This window comes from Anoplopoma fimbria, chromosome 17 (genome assembly GCF_027596085.1).
Source record: "Anoplopoma fimbria isolate UVic2021 breed Golden Eagle Sablefish chromosome 17, Afim_UVic_2022, whole genome shotgun sequence".
Lineage (NCBI taxonomy): Eukaryota > Metazoa > Chordata > Actinopteri > Perciformes > Anoplopomatidae > Anoplopoma > Anoplopoma fimbria.
The window spans coordinates 23,463,585-23,491,411 of NC_072465.1; the positions used below are offsets into that span (position 1 = coordinate 23,463,585).

At 39.8% G+C, this 27,827-nt stretch overlaps 1 protein-coding gene across 1 annotated transcript; it reads left to right on the forward strand.

The window, feature by feature from the left end:
• Positions 1–677: 677 nt before the first annotated feature.
• rap1gapb (RAP1 GTPase activating protein b) lies at positions 678–27,749 on the forward strand. Its single transcript, XM_054616109.1, has 23 exons — positions 678–897; positions 2,453–2,488; positions 4,136–4,183; positions 6,127–6,165; positions 6,376–6,561; positions 8,628–8,731; positions 11,809–11,887; positions 11,983–12,036; positions 12,141–12,224; positions 12,321–12,421; positions 12,854–12,983; positions 16,442–16,597; positions 16,719–16,790; positions 16,885–16,971; positions 17,295–17,438; positions 19,790–19,921; positions 22,427–22,536; positions 24,396–24,512; positions 25,327–25,456; positions 25,877–25,976; positions 26,456–26,565; positions 27,296–27,343; positions 27,496–27,749. Exons 1-22 carry the CDS (start codon positions 799–801, stop codon positions 27,302–27,304), a joined length of 2,127 nt encoding a protein of 708 aa, XP_054472084.1. The 5' UTR covers positions 678–798; the 3' UTR covers positions 27,305–27,343; positions 27,496–27,749.
• The last annotated feature ends 78 nt before the right edge of the window (positions 27,750–27,827 follow it).

The following is a 27,827-nucleotide window of genomic DNA, read 5'->3' on the forward strand; positions in this document are numbered from 1 at the left end:
AGAAAAGGGTTGAAAATCTCTCTGAGTACTTGTGCAGAAACCGCTCATAATCAGCACTTACAATCTATAATGGCACTGCCAGAATGATTAACCTACTTCTCAACATGTAGTGTAAAATGCATTGTGATATAAACTGTAAAATGTGTGGAAATGTCTAGGGTTTGTCCTTGGTGGTAAAAGAAAGCCAACATTGCCCCATTTTCATGTGTATGTCAGGCTCACTGTATGGAAGCGTAGGAGAAACGTTTATGAGAGAGAAGCTTGAGAAATACAAGATGAAAGAAAAGAGGAAGAGAATAGTCTCGATTGAGATTCAACAAAAAAGAGAACTGCTGTTTTCTGTCTTTCCACATGCAAGTGTGTGTGTGTGTGTGCGTGCGTGCGTGCGTGTGTGTCGTGTGTGTGTGTGTGCGTGCGTGTCGTGTGTGTGTGTGTGTGTTACAAAGAGAAGATGGGCAAAGTATATAGACACAGGGAGGGTAGAAACGTTGTTCCTCCCTTCCTCCTGCTTCCTACAGAACAGCTGTGTATGTCTACATGAGGGTGGGGGCAGGCATTAAAAAAAGAAAAGAGGAAGGAATAAAAATTCTCACACTCCTCCACATGCTTTTACCTCACATACGGATGTATGGATTCTCAATGACAGCCATCAAGTCTTCTCTCCCAGTTTTCAGCCTGAGCGACACACATACTGAGTGTGAAGTGTCATTGTCAATCTAGCCTTTCTCCTTGTGGCTGACAGTGACATCGACAACCTCGCTCTTGTCACCCTGCTGCCTGTATCTGTATTCTTGTGGAATGATGACTGATCTCAGGATAGCTAAGAATGCCTTATTGGCTGGGTTGCCCAACAGTCCCCCCAGAAAGCCTATTCTCAAGAGACGGAGCCTCAGTGATGTGAGTATTCTTCACTTGCTGGAAGTGAGAGGTTCTTTGCGCTCTAGTTGTTGTTGCTTGTTTAATTATTAAGGTAGCTTAGAAACAGATATTTATGTTTTTGTTGCTGAAGGACAGTTTATTGGATTTTTGTACATTGTACAGATAGAGACACGCTCCACTGCTCTAGGATCGGTTTCTAGCACCATACAAGTCAACTGTGTTTCGGAAGAAACTGCGGATAGCAGATACTTTTTAATGTTTTTAACCTGATTATAACTTGCAAAATACATTAGAAAGAATTCTGTAATGATACTAGTTTATTAGGACATAGTGTCTGTTTTGTATACTAACTACATAGCCATTCTGCTGGACTAAAATGGCTCCTCCACAACCCAGGTGTGCATCTCTTCCCATCTGTCTCAGGAGAGATTCAGCGCTGATGCGGTTACTGTATGGTTCACCGATAATCTGGTCAGCATGAGATAATGATTGTTGATGTTTGTTTTGCAGGAGGGGAGCAGTAGCTTTAGCTTTCCTCGGTCCGAGTCAGGTGATTGTGTTAGTGTACGTTCATGGGTGATGGTATGTGTACCTTTTAACTAGGTGTGAAAATGTTTATATTCATGACCATAAAACGCTTTTCCGTGCGTGCGTGCGTGTGTGCGTGCGTGTGTGTATTTTGCACATCCTGCAGTGCCCTTGGTAAATTTAGGCTGTCATGTGGAAACATCAGCTTGGCACTTCAGTCCTGTTGCGTTACATGGTGAACGAAGGGCTCCGCCCACAACGAGTACTGCCACCAGGGCTGCTGTGATCCTCCTCATCTCAGGTTGCAGCTGCTAAAGATCCACAGCGTGGCCTCTGCAGATGAGAAACACATGCCTGAGGGTGTTGCCTTCACCTGTACCAGCAGCTTTGCTAATTGGACAGAACACCAAATTTCAGTGCATGGTTCGAGGTGTCCTTTATAAATTCAGACTTTATCTAGTGAGCAGCACATCGGTGCACCTGGACACAAAACATCAAGATTACACCATGGTTGACATGGCACCCAGATGCCAGGCCATCCATGTCGATTCATTTTTTTGTACACTCCGTCCGCCTGTTATCTCATAGGTCAAATATTGTCTCGTCCACACATTAATGTGACTGAGAAATCCCAGTGCCCTCCAGCTAATTTGGTCGTTGCGTGCAGTCAGATGAGCTGTTGGCTGTAGCAACAGAGAGAAGCAACAAAGAGCTCTGGGGCCCCATTTCTTTCCCGTAAGAGTTGCTTGTTTACAGTTTGTCTTCAAGCGTGAAGGAAGGATTCTCCAGGAGTTGAATGGAGCCTCAGTGAGATTGGTGTCAAGTGGGGTGGGGGGGGATGCGTTGAGGAGATTCCTCGTATTGAAAAAAGAAAAAAGGAATTAGGGGGTGTCAGTCCAACAAGCGGTCTCCTGTCTTGAGACGGCACTAGCCAGCTTTTGCATCGAGCAGAGATGAAGGATGAGGGAGGACTGCAGGGAATGCATATCAACACAACTGTCAAACCCATGTCCCCTTTTGGATCTGTGTCAACTCTCTTCCCCAGAGCTCGGACCTGTTTGCCATGATCGAGAGGATACAGGTAATGTTCGAGGTCTCCAAGCTCGTCCGCTCTTCCTCTCAAGCTCTAATCAAAGGGCCTCCTCAGAGTTTCCGCTACCTTTGGACATGAAACGTCCATTTACTTCTATTTCGAGACTCACGTTTTTCTGCTTTTCTTGCTATTTCTGTATTCCGGATCACAAACCTGCTACAGCAACACTTTTATGTGCGTCTCCATGTATCCCTCTCTTTGCACTTAATGTGATTTTTCCTCTTTTTTTGGTATTCGCAGCAATGACAGACTTTAGAAACCTCATGCTACTGAATGTGCTGAACAAAGCCTTTGTATTGTCTTTTAACAGCTGTGTAGTTTTATCTGCATTACTAGATGTGAGAAATGTTGATATGGATTTTTCAGGAATGTAGTTTGTTTTGTATCAAGTGATGTTCAACTCCAGTTTTACACGAACCAGAATCAAGAGCAGCAGATTCTGAATAAGCCAGTAAGAGATCACCAGTTTAAACATATTTTAATATAGTAACGTTGATACTATGCATTCACACAGTCACCTTTTTTTAGTGAATCATAGTTCTCTTCCTTTTGGATCTTGATTTGTAAACTGTCAATATATTTTTTACTTACATGCATCATATCCTCCGTTGTCTAATATCTGTCACGCTGACCTTGTGCCTTTGGCATTGCTGTATCAGGGTCAATTTACTATGATCCTGAAACACTATTGCTATTGTCTACTATGATAATATATTGGGTGGGAGAGAATATTGCTGAAACGGGGCACAAAAACATGATTTAGTTTTTTTTTTATATGTAAAACACTGTAGAGGCTCTAACAACAACAACATCTTCTGCTGTAAGACAAATCACAGGCATAAAAGTGTTTCTGAGCTTCTTTGGAGGGATTCAGTTCATATTCATTTTGTTTTCTTTTGGTTGTCAACCACATGAACAGCACAGAAGACGCCTGTCTGAGTTGCACACAACAGTAGCATATTTCATTATTAGCGATGCATATTCTCCTACAAGTTAAAGGAATGAGGGAAGAAAAGAGAAAACCGAATCAGTGGAACAGTCTTCAAAGAATGTATTTTATGAAAGCATTTTTCAATTTCCATTTGATTCATCTTCCTTAGCCCTTGGAAAGGAAAAAAAAAGCACATCAAATTTGCTAGGATTCAGATCTTGCTGCAGGGTTTTCCACACAAAGGGGCCACTGATCAGGAATGCTTTGTTCCTCATCTGTCTCTGTGCTTTGGGAACTGTCAGCAGTCGGGAGTTAGCAGAACAAGTATGGATAGAGTAAAGGCCCTGCTTTGTCACTTTTTGGCCCTAAAGTGGAATTGTGATTATTAATATCTACAGTGATGAAAACACCTCGTCTGTTCTCACGGACCTCTGCTTATCTTTTTCACTCGCTTTAGTCCCCGAGATATCAATCCTCTTTACTTCCTCTCTCTGTGGCCCATCTGGTGATTGAGCTTGCGTTATGTGAACATGAATTATTGTCACAAAGAATAATCTCGCTCTATGCTGCTGCACAAGAAATTTCAAGCGTAAAAAAAAAACATTCCGTGTATGTGTCTCTGTGTTTATCTTTGCACATGTGTGGACCTGTTTTGTAGATATCCCACCTGTTCCCTCAGTATCCCATCATTTCTCTCTCTACAGGGTTGCAGAATGGATGAGCAGAGATGCCCCCTCCCTCCCCCCCTCAAAGTGAGTCGCAAAATCCCTTACATCTCCTTATAGACTGCAGTCTGGTAAAGGATCCGTAATGGCAGAGTTATAAACCTGTCCTTATCAGCTGTCAGACAGGCTTTAGGATGCTCACCGACTGAGTTTGGAACTCAACATGATAGGGCTGCAAAATCCTAAGCTGTCCTATTACCTAGACAGGCTAATGCTGTTCACAGTGAAGGCTGGGTGATCCTTTCAGCAGCAAGTCTGAGGTCAAGTCAGAAGAAGGCACACAATAGATGGTAATCATCTGAGATAAGAACATAAATCCATTTATTCCCATGGACTGACAAAAATCAGGTCACTTGATAAGAGTGTGGATTCCCTCTTTAAATCTCAGCAATCGTAGCTATGAAAAATATTAGATATCCCACGAAATGATTTCGTATTTTATCCACGTAATCATGAACCAGGAAGTATAAAAGACGACTGAAGTACATACAGGGCGGACAGTTCCAACAGACAGCAATCTTACTGCCAGCTGTTTTCCCATGTGAAACAAGAAGTCAACATTGATGTTTTTGTCATGTGACTTCCGTACTTCAGTAACGGCACACCCATATTTATTTGAACCCAAACAACAATCTTTCCCTGAACCTAACTAAGTGGTTTTGTTGCCTAAACGTAACAGAGTTTTCTGCGAAGAAGGAAGTTTCATTTGAGAAGACCGTATGCATGTTCCAAGCTAAAGTTGACACGTGTTGCAGGCTTTCGTAGAAAAAACGCACGAAAAATGAGGAGTAACTTTTTCTGAAGATATCATACAAACCACTGTATGAGGACATGTTGAATATTTATATATATCTCATCTGACTGTCAGAGCTTGAAGAGACGATCTGACGATTTCTTTTTTGTTTTCTGTTCACTTTTAGTTGATTTATAGAGAAACATGAAATCTGATCTGATCGTTCCCCGTTTTCTGAGTTTCATTCCAAAATCTGAGGTCCAACTTTTCATATACATTCCCCCTAGAACACTTTCAGAGGGTTCTACCTTGAACCTAACATAAAAGGTACCACCCATAACAATCCATCAAAGGTTCCACCCAGAACCCCCTATGAGAGATTCAACAGAGAACCCTTCTGTTGGGTAATGGATAGAACTGTCTCTGGAGGAATCTGATCCTCTGACTTTTCCTCTAGTAGTCCACCACCTCCACCTCCAATAATGCTGTGTCATAATTAAGGTGGTATTTCTTGTAAGACTTAATTTAGTTGAGTATGGGAAAAAAAAAGCTCTCTTGCTTTCACTTCTGCTATAGCAGATAGAACTATTAATGGAGCGAGACCAGGCATGCTCTGCTGAGGTTGTTAAAGGGCATTTCTTGGGAAATTGACAAAATCACTATCTGAAATTGGAGAGTGAGTTTGCCAAAGAAGTAAATTGCAACATGTCGGCACAAAATGTTTTTTGCAACGAACACCACAGAGGAAGGTCCAATACCTGAACACAACTATCAGATGGTAAAATGAGACATAAAATGCTGCTTTTTTTGTGCATACCAAGCAGGAACGAAGCCACTCTCTCTTTCTTTTTTTTTAAGTGAAAGTTTGTGTTGTCGTCTCTTCTTCTCTTCAGTACTGTGAGGTTTTAGCACCGAGTCTTTGCATGTTATAAAATATGTCAATTTTAACCAAATGACCAGTTTAAATGAGTTCCAATAGTCACATTATAACACTGAGAGCAGTGATAAACAAAAAAGAGCTATATACTCGCTAGAGAGGAATACTAGACCTTTGTCAGAAAGTCTGCTAATTTGGCCTCTGTCATGTTTGCCGGATACGAAAGTAACCCTGAAAAAGTATTCTGATACAGTCACAGTGTTTCTGCCCATTGTTATTCCCCTCAATGGCCCAAAACTGAAAGTATGACTAAAAGCGTCTGTTTGTCAGCTTGACTCATATTTGTTTCCTTCCCTGCAGACAGAAGAGGACTACATCCCATATCCCAGCGTTCATGAGGTAAACACAATGAAACTCTCTGCACAAATAACTCACACAATGCATTATACATTTTCTAGATGTCAGACACTGTGAAGATAAAGGTTTAAACAGGTCAAACAAAGCAGACACCCTGCAACGATGAAAGCAATGCAGTGTTTTTTACGACACGCTGACTCTTAGCTACTAATCAGAATTCTTTTCACTATCATCACTGTCCATCACCTTCAGGTTCTTGGTCGGACTAGCCCTTTTCCACTCATCCTGCTGCCCCAGTTTGGAGGCTACTGGATCGAAGGTACCAATCATGAGCTTAAAGACCCACCAGAGGCTGATCAACCGCCCTGTGCTGCCTCCCACATCAAACTGGAGACAAACAGCACCGCCAAGATCTACAGGAAGAATTTCATGGGCAAGGTGAGGATGGGAACAACGGGTCAGATTTTATGCATTTCAAAATAGCAATCGATCTTGATTTATTCAGTCTCGTAAAGAATCTTAATATATACAATGGGCTTCTTAAATTGACTTGTAAGAGCTCTGCGTCGATTGATGACATGAAGTAGGAAAAACAGCATTTGAAAATTGGTATTAATTGCCCCAAACTCAGCTCATTTGTGCTTACAAAAACAGATCTTTCGACTGGGAAAGAAGGCAAAAAAAAAGATCTTTCAGAATTTGTGTCTTGGTTATCTATTATTTAGTTACCTTTATGTAACACCCATCCCATGTAGCTATATAGTATTACGTTAATCTGCCAGGTGTAGTAGTACTATGGGCGGGGTCCTGGGTACAGTTTTAAACCTAATGGCGCTATTACCTGTTCTTATGAATTATTTAAGTACGTCTTATTCTGAAAATAAATATTCTCCAATAGAATTAAGGAAGTCAAATAAAAGGTCTTTGCCTTCTATTAAGTCCTTTTATCTTGTTTTAAACAGTTATTACCAAAACATGAATTAGCTTATTTGTGATGAACTTTGATAAACCAAATATACTTTAAATGCCTTAACACACAATGTTTGGTATTTATTAGAGCAGGTACAACAACACTTCTCCATAGCGGTCCAAAGGAGACTTCCCCCTCTTCTCTCTTACAGTCACAAATGTCCGTCTGCTGAATCAGATAAATCCGCTAAGCAACAAGTCCATATGCTACTTCATGACGATCTAGCAAAATCTTTCTTAATGCACAGCTAACAGTATGAAAGCAAAGCTAACGGCATTTATTAATGCTAATGCTACTTGCGATTAGCCTCACAACTTGTTTTACACTATAACATTTAGTCACAGTACATTACAGTCATTTTTACATTACAGTCATTTAGCAGACGCTTTTATCCAAAGCGACTTACAATCAGTAGTATATTACATATCATTCACCCATTCACACACTGATGACAGGCTACCATGCAAGGTGCCACCATCAGACTCTAACTAACATTCATGCAACATCCAGTCCACACCGATGGCAAGCCTTCGGGAGCAACTTAAGTGTCTTGCCCAAGGACACAAAAGTCCTTGCCCAAGGACTCTGATTGGAGAACTACCTTGCTCTCCACTACGCCACAGCCGCCCGCAGTACAGAAAACAATTCACAAACATCGTATTTACCTCTTGTAGATCACACAAGTCCAAACCATAGGATAACTGGTCGTCAACCACTAAGTTATGAACAATTTGCTCTCTTACACTATTCACTGGACGGTGATAATTGATTCAGAACATCCAATTAAACAATGAAATACAAAGATTGACATATTATGTTGCTAACAAGTTAGGGTGTTGGGCTGAACACATGCTGGATCATGTACATATTAACCAAACTATGCTCATTTGCATGAACTCTAACCTTTGAACTGTAAAGATTATGATTCCCTTATTTTAACTGTTTTATTCATATGGATCTATTTTTACCAATACTTATACATTCTTAACTTGTGTAAAAACTATTAACATCCTGATGTCTAAATGAATTATTTAGGCAGGGCTACATTTACAACTACCAGAGCGTTTTTCAAGCACACAGAGCGACATGTCGGCCTTGTGGAGAGTTCAGGACAAAAGGCTGTTTCCACACTTTGTTTGTGACGTTAAAATCTTCAATCCCATTAAAAACCTTTTTACTTTTCTTCAATACTGCTACACCGTCAGTATTATCCATCAAAGTGATGAAGTACATACACCGCTAAATATTATGTTATCTGTTACTCTGAAACAATTTGCCACTTGTAACTACAGGTTATCTTCCATGTACCTAAGACAAAATCAGATAAGAATAAGAAGATAAGAAGAAAAAAGTTGCTACCTTTTTTATTCCCATCTTTTCCTCAAGGACACTTCAGCTGCTTTCTTAATTTAAAAGAATAGAAGAAAGTTACTTTCTCTACCCCCTTCCATTTCTAATTTATCAAAACAGTGTGATGGTTGCTGGGGGAGTATTCATCCTCCCGCTTAAGTTTCTTCTGCTTATCTGCCCTCAGGAACACTTTAATTATTACACCATGGATGCTGCCCTGGGCCACTTGGTCTTCTCCATGAAGTACGATGTCATTGGGGATCAAGAGCATCTGCGCTTGATGCTTCGGTAGAGTTACTTATTATTTTCATATCTGACCTGCTTTCGCTCCCATTTGTGCTTTTTTCCCCCTAGCTCCTAATTACAGTCCTCTCCTTTGGGATATCCCCAGCTATTGTTTTTTTTCCTTTACTCCATTTTCCCTATGTTTCTCTCTTTCTCTCCGGCCATTTTTCTCACATTGAACCTGTAACATCTCTGGCTTCAGATGTCCATGTAATGCAGTATTTACTGATAGATCTCACAAACAGAACCGTGACATATAGAGTATTTCACACATGACTTCACTCTTCCAGATGGATGAAGTTGTTGTTTTTTTTGCTCAAGAATTGTGTTTAGTCAGGCAAACATGAAACCGAGGAAGTAGAGAATTTCAATTCTCATTGAATTTTAAAATGTATTATCCTGCTTGATTTGCTGACAAAAGGCAATGCTACGCTAAAAGGGTTAGAGGGCACCCAATACATTTCTCATCATTTTCATCTTCAATTATATATCTCATTCAGATGTCCGCTGCATATTTTACGGTTTTACATTGTCAAAGCCGATTCCTAACATCTGCTCAATCAAGCCTGTAATGTCACAGTCAGGTGAAAAACTAATCCTAACTAATACTGCTTCTCGTGACATGCAGCTATCAAACAGTATATACCTCAGAAACAACATGTACATTCTTGTTTTAAATGTTGAATAACTAAATTAATTTAGATAATATTTGGAAATGATAATATGGTAACATGACGCCCATGTCTATAATGCATTAAACACATACTTGTAATATGTTATAATCTGCGTATAACACCTTAAAATATTAGTTATAACAACTTGCACATATTCATAATGCTTTTTTACAAGAATCTTAACTAATTATAATGCATTTTATAATATCTCACAAGATCACGTATCGTATTACTGCATAATTGGAGGTCACTCTGACACTTTTAAAAGTTATAAAGATTTTTTATAATTTATCACTGTTGTAATGCATTATAATGTGATTATAAGTTACTCTAAATAGTCATTGTTTTCTTTAAGTTAAGTAAAAGTAATTTCAAGTTTTGTAAGTTATTCTTGCATAGATTTAATTATGTTTTTTTAACTTCACTTCAAGTAAACATTGACAACTTAGAGTAACATATAGTTCCATTACAATGCATTATATCGGTGATAATTATGCATTACAGAAATATGTAAAATATTACAGCCCCGGAAATTATAATACACAATGATCCTTGCAAAAAATAGTGTCAGTGACTGACCAGTAACTATGAAGTATCATGAAACTTGACCTTTTGTTTATAAAGCATTATAAAATGCTTTATAAATGTTATGATTATTGGTATAAAGCATCATACATATTTATGAGTGCTTAGAACTATAACTAAACATTGATATAAGCAGATAAAAACATTTTATAAGAAAGTTTAAAATGCACTATGGGCATCATAGAAAGTGTCTCCAATAATACCAATGCAGATTTGTAAAAGGTCATGCTTTTGTGTCCTTAGAAACACAACAAAACAAACGCCAGGGTCCAACAGAGATTTGTGTCATTTATTTTTGGAAGTTGTGTAGTAATGTGAGTATAAATAGAAGTGTTGAAATGTTTGTCTGGTACAGCCTAAACATTCAAGCTCCTCTGTTTAAATGACTTTAAAAACTGTGCCATAAAGTATTCAACTTTTAGCACACAATTCAAATATGTTGTACAAGTGTAACTGCTCCCACATGTCCACTCGCCAAAGTCCTCCACTCCTTCTTGTTCTGCTAAAGACAGACGAGCGGGAGTGTGTGGGGGGGAGGCAGAACCGTACACACCGAATAACCTGTGAAATAATTTTAGCACCCGAGAGACTCCACTCCAGATTTTAGCTGCATCCCCTCTTTTTTAATGGAGCTTTAGAGTGCATGAGTATGTTGCGAGGCAACAGTCACTCAGCCCTCCAACGTTTTTCACATAGTGATGTTTTCCACCGGGTGGGCACCACCCACAGTCACCCAATCACCCCAGCCAAACTCAGTCAACATGCTCTGTGTAGTCAGAGGCACTGAGTCACTTTCCATATATAAAGCATCTGTAAGACAACCACATGACAAATCAGAATCTCTTTTTTTATTTTACTTTTCAAACTCTATAAACTGTAAAATCACCACGTTATGATATGAAACTATAAATTGGTTAACTGAGCCCCACTCCCCTTAGTTACTGTTGCTACACCTGTTAAGTTTACTGCTTACAATTATAACCGATTATTATTATTACCCACTAAAATTCATATATATATATATATATATATATATATATATATATATATATTTATTTTTTTTTTTTTTTTTTTTAAATGGAACATTGATTTCAGGCAAATGTAAGCTCCATTAGGTCAAAATGCTGGGTGTCTTTTTCATGCTTACAGCTTTTATAACAAGAAACTAAAGGGGGTTTTGAATATTCAATTGACGGCTACACAGATATTGTATTTATTCCAGGTAAAAAGTCAGCAGCAGTATATTGAAAAATAAAGAAACATTGGTCTCGTATTGCAGTGTGAATCTAGTAACAGTAAGCCTATGTGTGTAAGAATGAAAACGCAAGATTAGTCTGTTATTAGTTCCAAAGGTAACCCCGTTTGAATTCTAGCCTCACAAATTTGTTCCCATTTTCAATAAGTATGCTTTTAATTTTACAAACTTAATGTTTGCTGCAGTTGCTGGTGTATAAACTTCTCTGAATACAAAAGTAGCAGGACAGAACTTTTCATCTATGAGAGTGCTTTGCCTGAAACTCAGAATTGCTTCTAGTCTCCATAGTTTTAAGATACTTCCTAAAACACACCTTTTTAAATATGCTTTTAATCAAAAATCGGTTAGAATTCTTGTCACCGTCACTGTATGTTCCTGCAATGTTATGTGCCTGGTGTTTCTGTTTTTATCTGGTGCTAAGTATTTACTATTTTTAACAATATTTATAAAGCAATTTATAAGGAAGGGTCCCCTTTGAACTGGCAGTTAATTTGAATGCTAAACATCAAAGAAAGAAAACAGTTGGACAGTGAGCATTTTGACTTTTCACACTGTTTGTCTTTCAGCACAAAGATAAAAACTTACCATGATGTCATTCCCATTTCCTGCCTTACCGAGTTCCCCAATGTGGTTCAGATGGCCAAGGTAGGCAGTCATTATTGCACAGAATATATAGTAAAAAAAAAAATTTTTAGCTTCTATTTAAATTAGATAATACAAATGTTCTTTTTCACCCACAGCTTGTTTGTGAAGAGGTAAACGTGGATAGGTTTTATCCTGTCCTCTACCCAAAGGTAGACACTAATCCTTATTCCCAAATAAGTCTGTCTCTCTTATTATCCACCAACATCACATCTCCATGCACCTGACTGGAGACTTTCTCTTCTCTCGTCCTCAGGCATCAAGGCTCATTGTCACCTTTGATGAGCATGTGATCAGCAACAACTTCAAGTTTGGGGTCATTTATCAAAAGTTTGGCCAGGTGAGTGTGCTGCACAGATACCACGGCTAAGCTTCTGCTTTTTGAAGTCATGTCTCACTCACCCTAAAAGAATGTCCTTTCGCTTCTTCCACGCAGACTTCAGAGGAGGAGCTGTTTGGGAACATGGAAGAAAGTCCGTCCTTTGTCGAGTTCTTGGAGTTTCTGGGCCACAAGATTGAGCTTCATGACTTTAAAGGGTTTGGACACTTTTTCAGTTCAATTTCTTTCACTAGCAGATTTAAGTGCTTTCAATTCTCAGTAAAGCGCTCCTCCTCATGTCGGTCTGACGCTTTTGATCAGAGATGGCTTTAAAAGAATCCCTGAAAAGGCGATTTATAGTGTCCTGATATTTGCAGTGTTGCTGACATTGTGATTGAGTAGGCAGAAGAAGCGCCCTTGACATTCCCCTCAATGATGGATGAGCGTGGAATGGCCGGGTCTTCCGAGAGCATGCACTGATGTTCCACTTGTCCACCGCTTTGTTCGTCCCTTCTCTGCCTTCCTCACAATCCTCTCCTCACCTTAACTTCTAATTGTTTCTTCTCTCCGACTCCTTTTTCATCCTCTCTCCTTTTTCATGCTTCGGCCCTTAAATCTCCGCTCCACCTCCTCTCCTTTTTCTTCCCTAGGTTTCGGGGCGGGTTGGATGTCACTCATGGGCAGACGGGGGCAGACTCCGTCTACACAAGTTTCCATAATAAGGAGATTATGTTCCATGTGTCCACCAAGCTGCCTTACACAGAGGGAGACTCGCAGCAGGTATAATGACAGCACAATGATGAATTATCGGGGTGACTAATTTGTCTTTTCAATGTCCTTCACTAACTGATTTGTGAAGGCCTCTCTTTGTGACTCCTCCGCGTGTCGGGCAGCAGCTAAGAAGTCAGGGCTGTAAAATCCAAATTTTGGTCTTTTTAAGTTAACGTTGATGAAGCAAGACAAATCATTTGAATCTGCAACAACTAAAGCCAGCGGTTAAAGGAACAGTATAGGAGAACATTTTGACATATTTGCATTCTTGTTGACTGAACAAGGAGGAGGTTGATACCACTCTCGTGTCTGTACGGTAAATATGAAGCTATTGCCGGCTCGATTTAAACAGGACACGGGGGCAAACACTGACTCTGTCCAAAGATAAGATAATCCACCTAACAGCACCTTATCTCACTATCTAACATGTTATCTTGTTTATTCATCCTGTACTAAAACCTGGTAGGAGGATTTTGTTACCTTTAAACAGAGTTGTTTTCAGTCTTTGTGCAAAGCTAGCTGGCTGCTGACTGTGAGAGTGGTATTGATCTTTTTAACTAACTGGAAGACAGCACATAAACTTATTTCACTAAATGATCTTTCTATCCCTTTAACAAACAAACGTGAATATCTAAAAACGTATTTGTAAGTTTTTACTTATTTACATATTCCTTATACTTGTATATTTTCTTCGTAAAACTTTACTAATGAGGTACGTTTGCTAAGCAAACAATTTATTTTTTAATTTGCAGGTTTGATGTCCTTACTTCTCTCCCGCTGTTCTTGAGAAATATCATTTTTTTTATTTACCATCCCCACAAGCATTGCAGAGTTCTCCACTGGCATTGAAGTGTCTCTGCTGCTGGTGTGTGGCTGGAGTCTTTCATCTGTGTGATGAAATGTTGCAGTAAGCTACATTGGTCTTAACCTGCTTTTCAATGCCACAAGTGGTTTGAACTTTGTTACCACAGTAACCTTGCACAGACTGTCCATATTGCAGAGAAACCGAGGCCATAAACAACACCCACATGGGATGATTTAGGAGGGAACTCAAGGAAGGGAGGCAAAAGTGCAACCATAATGGCATTATATCATGAGGGAGAAAGCGCGGAATTAATGTGGCCAGATCTGATTGAACGTGATCTGATTTTAAGCGGATGTACGGCATTAACAGATGTCAAGTGTCTCAATCCGGCCCCAACGCTTGCTGAGTTTGTTTTTAAGTGCTAATAAGCTCAGGGATGATGCAGTAGCAACCTGGCTGCCCTGCCTCTGCAGCCACATGTGTCCTGTTTCACTCTCAGCCTTCTTAGCAATACGGTTTATCAAGGACAACTATCTTTTCATCATTAGATATATCAAAAAATAAAGTCGGGTTGTGCTTTTTTCTCCACGAAGGACTTTGCTTTCTGCTCACTTAAATTGTGATCTAAATTTTCTCTAAAATTGTGTGTTAAGCTTGTGTTTAAAAGCGCTGTATATGTCTTGCAATTTGAAGGCAAATAAGAATATTTTTGTGATGAAGGAAAACAGTCATTTTGGTACATATTTGATTAATGGAGTTTGAGGTATTAGATTAATTCAGTTTGAAGTATTTAAAACATTTTCCACATGATATTTCATGGCATGATTCTGGCTGCCATGATGAGCATAATCCCAAAAAAACTTGCCAAGGCCTGAAACAGATGGTTTATTGTCCTCATGTGAACAAACAGACATATGCTGTTAAGCTATCAGACTGCTAACTGGAAAAGAATCATCTGTAGATAGCAGAGTTAATATTTGCTTTATTAAACTGTGCACGCAGTTGGTCAACTCTTGAGACCGTGCCAGCTCACACTGCAGCGAACAGGTGACTGACAAAGGGCAATCAGGTTATGCTGCTGCAGCGCAGGTGTCACATTGTTTACTGAGGAGGACCATTGGGAGCTGGCTCTATATTTGCCAAGACTGTCTGCACTGAGAAAAAAATTTGACTGTGCGTTTCTGTTTATCACTAACTTATAAAACCCTGATATATCTGCTTCCTCTTAACAGGCTGTGGAATGATTTTGGTCGCTGAGTCGCTGAGCAGAATGTATTTTGACATTCTGATATCTACTAGCATTACATTTTTACTTGACTGCTGAAAGGAAGACCTTTCTGAGACAGTATTTATCACATCTAAAACAGGATATTTGCCCCCAACTGCTGCAAAGTCCTTATTACACATATCTTGTCATATCTTTCATTTCATGAATTTTTACAAGAACCGCAAAAAAGCCATATCTGCTCATATATTTATGGGAACATTTTAGCTGTCTAAATAAGAGCTCCTAGCAAAAGGCTATGAGTTGACAAGCAGAGGAAGTTGGTGTCTTTAGTGCTTGGCAACACCAAGTTTTTTAAAAAAGGCATTGCTGGTATACAAAATATTAAAACTTGGACACAGTCACTCTGTCTTCCAAGTGCACAAGTGTCCTTTTGGCAAAGGAACCCTTGGCTACATTTTTGGCAACAAAAAGTAACTATTCAGCAGTGACGATTTGGGTTGCTGACAGTCAGCCATCTGCAGAATCATAATTCTGTAATTTTTGTTTGACTTTGCAGTGCCTCCACTGGTGTTCCAATTCATTAATTTCCCCATCAACAACAGCCGATAATAACAATAACATAACTATAATAGTAGTATATTTACTTTATTTGTATAGCACCCTTCATACAAGAAATGCAGCACAACGTGATATACATTTAAGGAAGATAGATATGGAATGAAAAGGAAAACCCATTAGTGGAGGTCATTTGAGATTTATTAAACGTTTTATTGCGCAAAATTTATATTCGTACCCAGGCGTCTTATTCCAGAGGCAAACGCAGACCCTCCAACCCACTGGACACAAGTTCACTACAGGTCTTGATTACACCGAAACAAACATTTTTCATCCATCTCATAATGTGAAGGGTGTTGTTACAATATAATAATAAGCACAGGATACAGCAGGGGATCAACATCTTTTGGTGTTACAGTAGCAGTTCACAAAAAATTGATTAACTTGATTTATGGGGGCCTATAGGTTAGTTATCACTGTAGGTTTTCTTATCGTTTTCAGTATACACCATCATACATGTCATGCATGCATATAAGCAATACTATTTTAAGTGTATTTATTTTAGTTTTGTAAGAAGGTATTCAGATAAAGCAAATAATAATGGTGGAAGATGTAATATCTGTGTAATATCTTAGCACAAGAAGAATTACAAGATTGATTTTGGTATAGAACCATGGTATCATTCGTCTCAGAGAAGACTTTGCATTGTTGGATTGAAGTCCTGTCCACATCCCTGCCTGGACTATATTTATTCCCAGTTCAATCATTCAGTGCGACTCCTGGAAGTGTTTCTGTGTTGGGCGTGCGTTTGTGATGCTCCAACTGGTCATTTGAAATGTTTCCGCTCTTGTTAGTTCTTGTTTTTTCTGTGCCATCCAGCTGCAGAGGAAGAGGCACATAGGCAACGACATCGTGGCCATCGTGTTCCAGGAGGAGAACACGCCCTTCGTACCAGACATGATCCAGTCCAACTTCCTGCACGGGTATGTGGTGGTGCAGGTGGAGAACGCGTGTACAGACAATGTCACCTACAAGGTTGGTTCAAGAGACAGCTAATGCATAACAAAAACTTGTTTATTATCTGGGAGCTTTTTTTCTTCTGTGCATAACGTATTCTAGCGTGTCTCAGGCTATGCTCACCTGCTTTCTCCTCCAGGTGTCGGTGACGGCGCGGGATGATGTACCATTCTTCGGGCCCGCTCTGCCTGACCCAGGCATATTCAAAAAGGTCAGCAGCAACACAAACTCAATTCCCTTTTACAAGCAGACATCATATACCTTCATTCTCTCCGCCTCTCCTCGTCTTTATTTACCTTCCTCAGGGCCCAGAGTTCCGCGAGTTTCTCTTCACGAAGCTCATCAATGCAGAGTACGCCTGCTACAAGGCTGAGAAGTTTGCCAAGCTCGAGGTGAGAAGAGCGTTGCGATGCAAATTGAATTATAGAAGTGTGTGTGGGTGGGTGGGCATTTGTGCACATTGAGCACACACCTGTTGGCATAGGTGTGCATCCTGCTGGTTGTATTGTTGATAAGATTTCAAGTTACTACACAGATTTATTATCGTCTTACCCTTCTCTAACCACAGACACGATGCAAATGAGCTCTAGTGATGAGGTCTAGCATCCTGATGTGCTGCTGCCAGATCATTTACATCACTGTCCCACATGTCCCTTAATTTAAATTGAATTTATTTGAAGGCAGACTTTGTTGTTGCTGTTGTTGTTGTTGTCAGGAGCGCACACGCTCAGCCCTGTTGGAGACTCTGTACGAGGAGGTGCACATCAACAGCCAGTCCATGATGGGTCTGGGTGGAGACGAAGATAAGCTGGAGAACGGTGCCGGCGGAGGGGGAGGAGGCTTCTTTGAATCCTTCAAGGTACAGCCACGGTCCCTCATTTGACGAGGCTCACCGTTAATCTGCAACTCTGTATGCATGAGAGAGAATGTTTACAACCGCAGAAACTTTGAGGATGCTTTTCTTTTTTTTTTTCTTTTTTTTTACTGTCTCTTGGCTGGGATTCTGGGTATTCACACATGAGAAAACAAAGCATAGAACATTTGCAGTATCTCAAAGGACCAGTCCTCTGTGGCATTTGATTTCCTCATTTTGGCTGCGGCTGCTGAACTCTGTTTGTTTTTTTACACGATGGTGTGGTTTTCGTGGCCTTGGTGGAGGTTCCTGTTGTGTATGAAGGGCACCTCCTCTGACTGAGTGCTCCATCAATGACCATTAGGGTGGCGGAGCGTAGCCCGGCCGACGAGGCTTGGCGATAGGAGCTGTGATTGTGTGTGCCTGATGAACGATTTAATGAACCCTCATTAGGGAGCTGATGATGCAGTTTGCATGTCTCCCTATGGGCTGCGTTCTCCTCGCTGTTTTTCTCTTGTCTCTGTGTTACCAACTGGTTCTCTGCCATCTTTTCTCTATTTCCAGTTCCGAAAATATATCCACCTTTGTCTCAGTCTCTATCTCTTGATCCATTTATTCTCCATGCAAGCATACACTACCCCTGTATAAATATACTCCTGCCCACAAATATGGTCTCTGATTTTCTTTTTTTCTGTCAAGAGCCGCATTACTGCCTCTCTCTTTTTCCCTTAAACCTCCCAGAATTACATCTGCAAATCTTCCCCTCTCTGCCTCACTGTATCTCATCTTCCCCTCCCATGACACAACACCAAGAGATGATGCTCCATCCTCCTCCAGCACGTAGTTTACGCTCCCCCTGACCTTCTGTGAACCTGCCTTTCTTTCACCTCTCCTTCCTGCCTGTTGACCTGCACTGCCCCTAAGTGTTAAAAAATAATCCTGCATACAAACATTTAAGACATTTGCACTCATTTCATGAGTTCATATGCACACACGAATACACAAAAAAACGTCTAGAAACACAAACGTGGGTCCTCAGATGATTCAACACAGTTATTCCAAAATGTTCTCACATATTAGCACTCGTAGCATGAAGTCATACTGACAATTTGACATAATGACCTTTGTTTAAAAAAATTGGTCCATTTGAGCAAAGCTTTTCTAAAAAGTTGGAACTTTTGACATTGCATTAAACACAGCTGGATATGTAGAATAGTTATGGTACTTTTTAGTAAGTATTAAGTGATAGGCCATTTACACAGCTTACATTTAAACTTGCAGCCCAGTCGCCTGATAAATTGTAAGAATCGTACATTTCTGCAACCAAGGAATTCACCAAGGTCAAAGCAAGTGGAGCAGTGTATCAAGCATCCCCTTATTAAAAATGACTTTGTAAAATAACGAACAAGAGAGTCCTTTAAGGGCAGATGGGAGTAATGGTGGAGGGTTTAAAATAAACAGAGGACTTTCACACAGGAGACCCCTGTTTGTGTAGCATGTGCAACAAAACGTTAACGTCCAATTTGACAGTTTTTATGTAACGCTGCGTAAAAAATCCATTAAGGTAGGTTGTTATTAATTTACAGGTGTTACGCTGATACGTCGTTACGATACGTCGTTACAATACGTCGTTACGATACGTCGTTACGATACGTCGTTACGATACGTCGTTACGATACGTCGTTACGATACGTCGTTACGATACGTCGTTACAATACGTCGTTACGATACGTCGTTACGATACGTCATTACGATACGTCGTTACGATACGTCGTTACAATACTTTGTTACAATACTTTGTTACGAGCTTCATTACGATACGTCGTTACGATACGTCGTTACAATACGTCGTTACGATACGTCGTTACGATACGTCGTTACGATACGTCGTTTAGCTGCGTCGTTACGTTACGATACGTCGTTGCCATACGTCGTTAGCATTAACCAAGTGACATTATTTGTCATTCCAAGTGTGATAAGAGGTTGACATGAGACATATTAATGAAAAGTATGTTATGTTCAAAAAACGTCCACATGCTACGCAAGTTGTGCTTTGCAGAAATGTATGATGCCAACTTTTTGGGGGGCAACAGCAGGACCCTTAAAACTGATGCCGCTCTAAATTTTATTAATTACACCTTTGCTTTTCTAATGTGAAATTTTAAAACATGTTCTGTTAAAAAGGCCTATTATTAAACAGAACCAACATGAACATGTTGGTCAACTTTTCAAAATCTACTTAATTTGGATTAAGGGACTTTCGTTTGCGTGTATAGTGCAAAATCGGTCGGTGTGTTGCGTTTCCAAAAAGTATCAAAGTGGATCCACTTACAGTATCTCCTCGTTTCTCTCTGTAGCGGGTCATCCGCAGCAGAAGCCAGTCTATGGACGCCATGGGCCTCAGTAACAAGAAGTCACACACAGTCTCCACTAGTCACAGTGGCAGCTTTACCCACAATCCCGCAGAGAGCCCCAAAACCCCAGGGATTGTAAGTATCCCATTTTGGTTCACTAAATTGCCCACCTTACACATTCAAGATACAACATATTTAACCCCATTCGCAGGATTAAAACCGACTGCTCTAACCACTATTCTTTCTTATAGCAAATGACTCCTGTTGGCACATTGTATCGCTTCACTTTCATCAGTATATCATCATCAGAGCCCTTGCTTTCATTCATGAAATTTCTCATTCAATCTTGCTTACTACCGAAGCGTCTTTCATTGATTTCCTTTTTTCATAGACACCTCGTCGTGTTTCTATTAAAGCTAGGGTTGGTAATGTTGAGAAACTGGCAAGAGATTAGAAAAAAATGATCCAAAAGAAGAACCCTCTTTTCCAGTGAAAGTAGCGAGCATCTCTAGCTCCGAAAGTGACAGCCCGTCCCTTCAGGCCTCCGTCTAAAGCCACTCCCCCAAAATTATCACAATGAACGTATAAAACGAACATTTCTATTGTTGGCACTTGCAGCTCTCACGCTAGCAGCTTGTGGAAGACTCCGTTGACGAGCAATGAAATAATTGGATGTGCTATTACAGAGCAGCGACAGAAATATATTTTTCTTATTTTTTTATGTCAGAGCATTTAACTTATTGATTTCTGTCGGGGTGTCGTGAAAATGTTATAGTTTTGTTTTTGAAGATTACCAACCCTAGCTCTAATGCCTATTTTCTTGTTTTGTTTGGAAAATTAACAGCATATTTCATTTTCTCCATTTCATTCATTCTCACCTGTTCAGAGATTCTTCACCACCACCTAGAGTGACAGTTAGATATCCAGGATGTTGTTAGTAGCTGTCAATACGAGGTGCGAGATTGTCTGTGAGCCCTGAGTCTAGTCTCTATCCTGAGTCATGAAGTGAGCTCAGTGTAACAGCTGTATGACTACCCAGACTCCCTCCCTCCGTACTGTGCTTTTGTCATGACTGTTTCCTCCTGTGAACGTTACAACCTCTCTACGCAGCCTTGTTGTATGTGTGCATGTGTGGCAACATAGTATGCATGGAGCACACCATCCTATTTATGTCTTTTTCAGAGAAGGGGGTTAATTATGTTTTTCTTTTGACAATCAATTGCAGTTTTGGATTCGGTTGCTGACAGTATTTTAAATTGCGACAAAATGGACCCCATTTCTGAAAGGACTCATTTTTAAAAAGCTATCCGTTTGGATTATGTCAGCACTTTTTGTCTCTTTTTTTCCCCTCCTGTTTAAATGCTTCAACACAAACCTGTACCCCTCAGGGCAGAAAGTGCCGACATGTCTGCTACCTCGGTGGCAACTCCATCTCCAACTGTGTGCTGAGACCCCAGTCTGCTGCTGCTCTAAAAAGCTTCTCCATTTTGGCAATGTCTTCTGTGTTAAGTCTAGCTGCAAGCTCGTTTTTTAAGCTCTTGCTGTTAAAATGATTTGTGCTTTACGCATGAGATCTTATGATGTGTTCTTTTCCTTTTCCTTCCCCCTTACTTTTTTCAATCTACCACATCCTCTCTCTCTCTCTGTCCTTTCTTTTTCCTGCCCTGTGTGGCTCAGTCATTGCTTGTTCCAGGGAAAAGTCCCAGTAAATATGGACGTCGAGGCAGTGCCATAGGGATAGGAACAATAGAAGAGGTTCATGTATATTTCTCCCTTCTTGTTTTTCTGTTACTGTCTGTGGTCTTAACTTTGCTTTTGTTTCATAATGTCTAGTTTAAATTGTGCCTGTTTTATTTCCAGTGGCTGTGAGGATTTCACATTTCGATATTCATATGTTTGTTGAGTTATAGTTTTAATTATAATTTATTCCATTCATTTACTCACTCATTCATGCAGTAGTTTAACCGTCTTTCATTCATGCATCACAGTATGACTGAGATCGAATTGATCCATTGCGGAACGAGGGACGTTATAGCTCAGTTATCTCATGAATCTCACCTGTGAAGTAAAATGTTTTTTAACAAGGTAGATGATTTTTCAGTTTATTCATTCCATTGCAGCAGATCTCAGGGCTTTGTGCATGAATTCCCTTAATTAATTTTACTTTTAAATTTGTTCTTAGTAAGAAATTCAGAGAAGAACATTTTTAACCAGACTCCAACTTATGTTCTTAAACACAGTCAACCTGATGAATCATACTGCATCTATAATTAGAAGTATGGACCAGACATCTTGAAGTTTGAACAAATAATGTTGACAGTGTGACATTAGTACTTAAATTAAAAGTCACATAGAAAACCCAACATGATGCTTGTCAGGACTTTTTATAAGAGAATATATATAAATAATTCACTTCCCTCCAGAAGCCCAGAGTATCATGGATTATCATGTCATTACAACATTTATTAAGCCATCAATTCATTTCCCACCATATTACTACATGTGAACACCTTTCACTTCAGAAGCCTACTGTGTCATGCACTGCATATAATGAATGCCGTGGTTGTGAAATGGTTTTTACCACCACCCCAGAGTGTGTGTTTGTGTGTTTCTGACTCTTCTCTCCCTGCTCACCGTCAGTCATTGATCATTCCTGGGAAAAGCCCAACCAGGAAAAAGTCCGGGCCCTTCAGCTCCCGTCGCAGCAGCGCCATTGGCATCGAGAACATCCAGGAGGTCCAAGAGAGGAGGTGAGAGGACGGATCAGAGCGGATCAGCAGCGAGTGGGTAGTGAGGAGAGAATTGTGTTGCAACAGATGGAGGCAAGGCATTAAAAAGAGGAAGTCGGTGGTTAGAAGACACACTTTTCTCAAGATACAAGCTTTTGTTGGATGGCAGTTTTCATGAAGAGGGTCGGATTATTATCAATGGCTCACTTTATTTGTTGTGCTTCATGGGTTGCCAAGGATACTTGCAGTGCTAACACGCACAGGAGTATTAATGTTTAGACAGAACAACTGACAGATGTAGTATCACATATTCTGTTGTAAAATATGCAACTAAAATGGGAATACTGGTACAGCACAATAAATAATATTATCCATATGCTAAAACAATTTTAAACATGCATCAATCTCAGCTGCAAAATAAAAATAAAAATAAAAAACAAGCTCACGTACATAAAACAAAATATCAGGTGTGCTTGGAGACCCCCCCCCCCCCCCCAACACACAATCCATGTGGATAAAACCTGTTGCCACCCAATTGAAGTTGCATGATTAAAATAGGTAATTTAATGTAATATTTGTGATGCATCATTTGATCAGTGAGGAAAAATGATACTTTCTTTGATGCCCATGTCTACAATGACATATTAACATACTTATAATGCATTATAATCTTCTCATAGCACTGGATAATCATGGTTATAAGCATTCTTAAATATCCTTAATGCTTTAGAACAATAATAACACATTATAAAGCATTTCATATATGACTTATAGGTATCATAATCTTTATAATAGTTTATTTGCTTTTTTTTTTTTTTTTTTTTTTTTTGCAAGGATCATATTGTATTATAATTCTCATAGATTTATTTAGTATTTTTACAATGCATTATGTATCATAAGATAAGATAAGATAATCCTTTATTAGTCCCGCAGCGGGGAAATTTTCAGGCTTACAGCAGCGTAGAGTAAAGTGCACACAAGAGACATAGTAGAAGAAGACAAGATAAAAAATGAAAAATAAAAAATAAAATAAAACAAGTATTATAAATAAGCAATAAAAAAAAAAAACAGTAGAAAAAACAACAATAACTGAAATATTATATTTACAGACAGAAAAAACAACAACTATTTTAACCATGCACTTCAGCAGCTGGATTCTCTGTTGTGAGATCATGTGAGAATTGCGGGATTACATATCACCTGAAAATCCACCTTGTATCAGGCTTCCAGTAATTGTTTGTGTTTGTAAGCCAGGGCATGTTCCTGGTTTAGGTGTGTGTGACGCGACACAGAGAGGCGACTGTTCGTTTGTAACAACAATGGCTGCTCCTAAATAGGTCAGCGTGAATAATGCAATAGCATCAGTTATAACTGAGTATTTCTTCTCTGTAAGAAGAGCCAAGAACGCCACTGGAGGCTTTTCACAAAGGAAAAGAAGTTCTCGCTTTTCTCCCGACTGGTTTTCTGCAAGAGCTTGATTGACAGATGGTTCATCAAATCACATGCCAAGATTATTATTATTTTTTTAAAGTGCCTGCCCTTTCCCAAACAGTTTCCAATGACAGCTTCTCAGCTGGGTCTGTGTAAACACACCATCTGGTGGGCCAGGTTATTAATTATTTAGTGCTATAAGCAGATTATTATGCGTTATAAGTGTGTTTATGCTATAGACATGGGCATCATAGAAAGTGCTACCAATATATCAACCATGTGTAAACAGCAGATTGTGGCAGTTAAGGGCCCCTTATTCAGATCTTACAACGCATTTTCAGAGAAATGTGTTCTGATAACCATCAAGAGTTTTGTTTTTTTATGTGTTACCATATGAATAAGTTAACTGACAGTATTTTCATGTCTCAATCTCGACTCCTTTCCTGAAGCCGAGAGGTGTCACCAAGCACCCAGAGGACACTGGAGGGAACCCACTTTTCGCAGGAAAACAGATCAGACAACTCCTCCAATCACAGCTCTCCAGAATTCCCCAATACCAAGAACAGGTGACTATTATGTAGATTAACTATATGGCAGTATATTTTATTATATTTACATGTACAAGTTATTTGTGATGATTGATCCCTCGGGTGGGCGAACAGAAGATGTTTGTAAAGATTGGAACATTAGTTCTGCATGGACAATAATCTACATAGTCAATGCCTCTTTACCCATGTTCATGAAACAAGACAGCAAATTCATATCATCATTTTCACAATGTCCATGTTTTGTTACTGTTGGTGCAACAACACTCTCTGATTCTGCAGGAGGCACCTTAATGGCAGCATTATGCAAGTGTCTATTTATGTGAAAGACAAGAACCAGGACATTTTTTTTACATGTTTAAATCTGAGAAAAATGATATACATGCACAGACTAAAAGCTTATATGAGACAAGATATCTTCTAGAAATATTTATAGTATTGGTATATACGATTTAGCTTGAATTTTCTTTTATTAGGGCTTAAAGGCTGCACTTGAACATATTTCTTTGATGTGGTTATGTCAAAAATATTGTGATATATAGTAAGTTTGGCTAAGTATTGCCCTAGATAGAGCTAATTTAAAAGAGTTGCATCAACTACAGAACAGCTTAAAAGATTACGCTTCCTGGCACAGATACAAACACACTGCTGTCACTTTGCTTGAGAGTGCTACCCGAGGTACTGTGAAATGAAGATGATGAATTAATTGACTTTAGAAGGAAAGTTACGAGTACCTAAAATTTAAAAAATAACATTTATATTCCGCTGCCCATATTAATTCAATTTTATGGAGAACCCCAGGTGTGTGTGCGGTCAGAGTGACCCAGGTGTGTAGTTTGGCGATGTGTTGCAGGGCGCCGTCCATCCCCGAGGCTCAGGACCTTTCCCGCTCCTCCTCCAACGCCAGCAGCTTTGCCAGCGTAGTGGAGGAGCACGATGCAGAGGAGGATTACGACACTGGACTGGTGGGTGGAGACATGCGGAGAGATGCCACACAATAATGAAAGCGCATACATGCATGCCACTTCCCCAGAATCAAACAGGCAGCTGCTCACGGCTGATGACATATTTAATATGTCTTGCATATTTACTTCTGGGAAAAAAAATTCTGTTGCCAAGAACAATTGAAACAAAGAATGTGTGCAAGTTTGATGGATTTCACTATATTCTAATAATGACAGGTGTCACAATCTATTGCATAGTAATTTATCCATTTCTGTCACCATTTTGCATCTAAAAAGGAGGAAAAAAAGAAAGAGAAATGCAAATAGAGTCATGGAGTAGCCTAGAGCTGTTGGTTATGATCATGCTGTCTCCTTGTCCTTGTTATATATTGTTCGTTAAAAAAAGGGAAATACTTCTAACTTCTTTTCCCCTTCCTACAGGAAAGTGTGTCTTGTGTTACGCCACTCAAGGGGGAGTCATTTGTGTACAGCTCTGCAGCAGACGACAGTGCGTGCAGTACCAGTCAGGGGAGTTTTTCAGGTGAGTTTGGGAGGAAAAGGATCATATTACTGGGTCAGTGAGAGCCTGAGGGTGTGAAAAACAGATGTTAGCAGAGGTCGACTGTTTCACGTATCTATCTGGGGGGGGGAATCTAGATGGGGCGGATGTAAGATTAATCCTCTCAGCTTCTATTAATTAATTAATATGGACGCACCCTTGAGTGATGAAGTTCACCTCAGCTGCACCAGTGGAGCTCGCTGCCAACAGTAGAAGTCTGTGTAGCTTAGCAAACTGTTCTTATATTAAATTAATAAAGTTTACAGTTCCTTAAAAGTACAGCAGTGCAAACTTATATGTCATGCTGCACATATATATATTTTTTTTATCACTGATGATTCACTCTAAAACATTAATCTTTTGCATCCTGGGATATCCTTTTTAGGCTAGAACAGCTGGCAGCATTATGTGCTTGAGTTTATTAACCATGACAGCCACGCATCTGTCGTCCTCCTTTCCAGCAGCGTCTCCTCCTCAGCAGCAACCGGACGGAGTGAAGACGCCGGAGCCAAAAGGGACAGACAGCCGGCCCAAGACAGAGCCGCCCTCGCAGGAGCACAAGTTCTCTTCGGTGAGGCAAACGGCTTGTCACCAGTCATTTGGTGACATTCAGATTGGCTTTACTCCATGTTTTTACAAGGCCCCGGAAGGAATGTTCCCCCCGTTGATTGCTTGAGTCATTTTTTGAGTAACAAGACCAGATGTTCACCACTTCCAGCTAAAATGTGAAAATGTTACTTTTTGTTTCGTTTCTTGTGATAGCTGAAGAGGTCACCTTTAGTTCTGGGAATTGCGATGAATGTTAACTGTTTTTTGACATTTTACTTGTGTTATTTTTTCACTCATCCCATTGAAAATGGTGCCATTTGCTACATGTTCTCTGGAAAAAACAAACCCATCTGCTTCTCGGTTTTCTTTGTTGTTTTTTCTGTAAAATATTCAGTAGCAATAACAAAATTCTACACCTATTCTACATAAACTATAAAACCAAAACAACTATTTAATTAAAAGAATAAGTAGTTATTTCCTTTGGTATTTTATACAGATAAAGATATGCAATGATGATGACTGTATGTATGTTATGTATTGTACAATGTCAAGTCTCTATTTTAAATTTGACAAGTAGATAAGATGATCTTTGTGTACGCTTAATAACCAGCATGGACTGGTTCCCATCATCAGTACCTTTCCCCACCAAACGAGACGGATCATCAGTTGCCGCTCTACTCTGATGTTTTCGGTTCTGATGTATTTGTTCATATTAACTGTGCCTTCTTCTCTCTATGTCTCTATGTCTGCAGAACTGTTAGCCACACTCCTCTGATCACTGCATCGACATCCATCTTCAGGTGAGACATAATGTTGACATGATCTTGGTGCTACCTAATGACTTTCTGCCTATAAATATTTTTCTATGTTTTCTACTTTCTTGTCACATTTTAACCCCTCATTCAGCTGATTCTCTTCTTATGTCTGTCCCATGTCTTCTCCTTTGTCTCAGCATTACCATAAGAGGCATCTTTTGCCAAATATACGAGCCAAAGGGCATTTGAACTCCACCAGTGACGGGGGAGAGGAGCAGAGTTAGAAGCCAGATCAAGAGACTGATGGATCTTCCTTTGTATGTTTGGTGATGGATCCTATGGTGACAGACACCCAGCTCCATGGACATGTCCCTACCTATCGCCCTCATTCCAGCTCCATGTGGAAACCCCTAACTTGAGTGCTCAAGGCAAAGGAGCAGAGACCTCCACCCTCCACCCCCCACCCCACCCCCCATGCAGCGTCACTGCCTGCTCATTTGTCGGGCCAGTAAAGCTCTGAAACCTGATT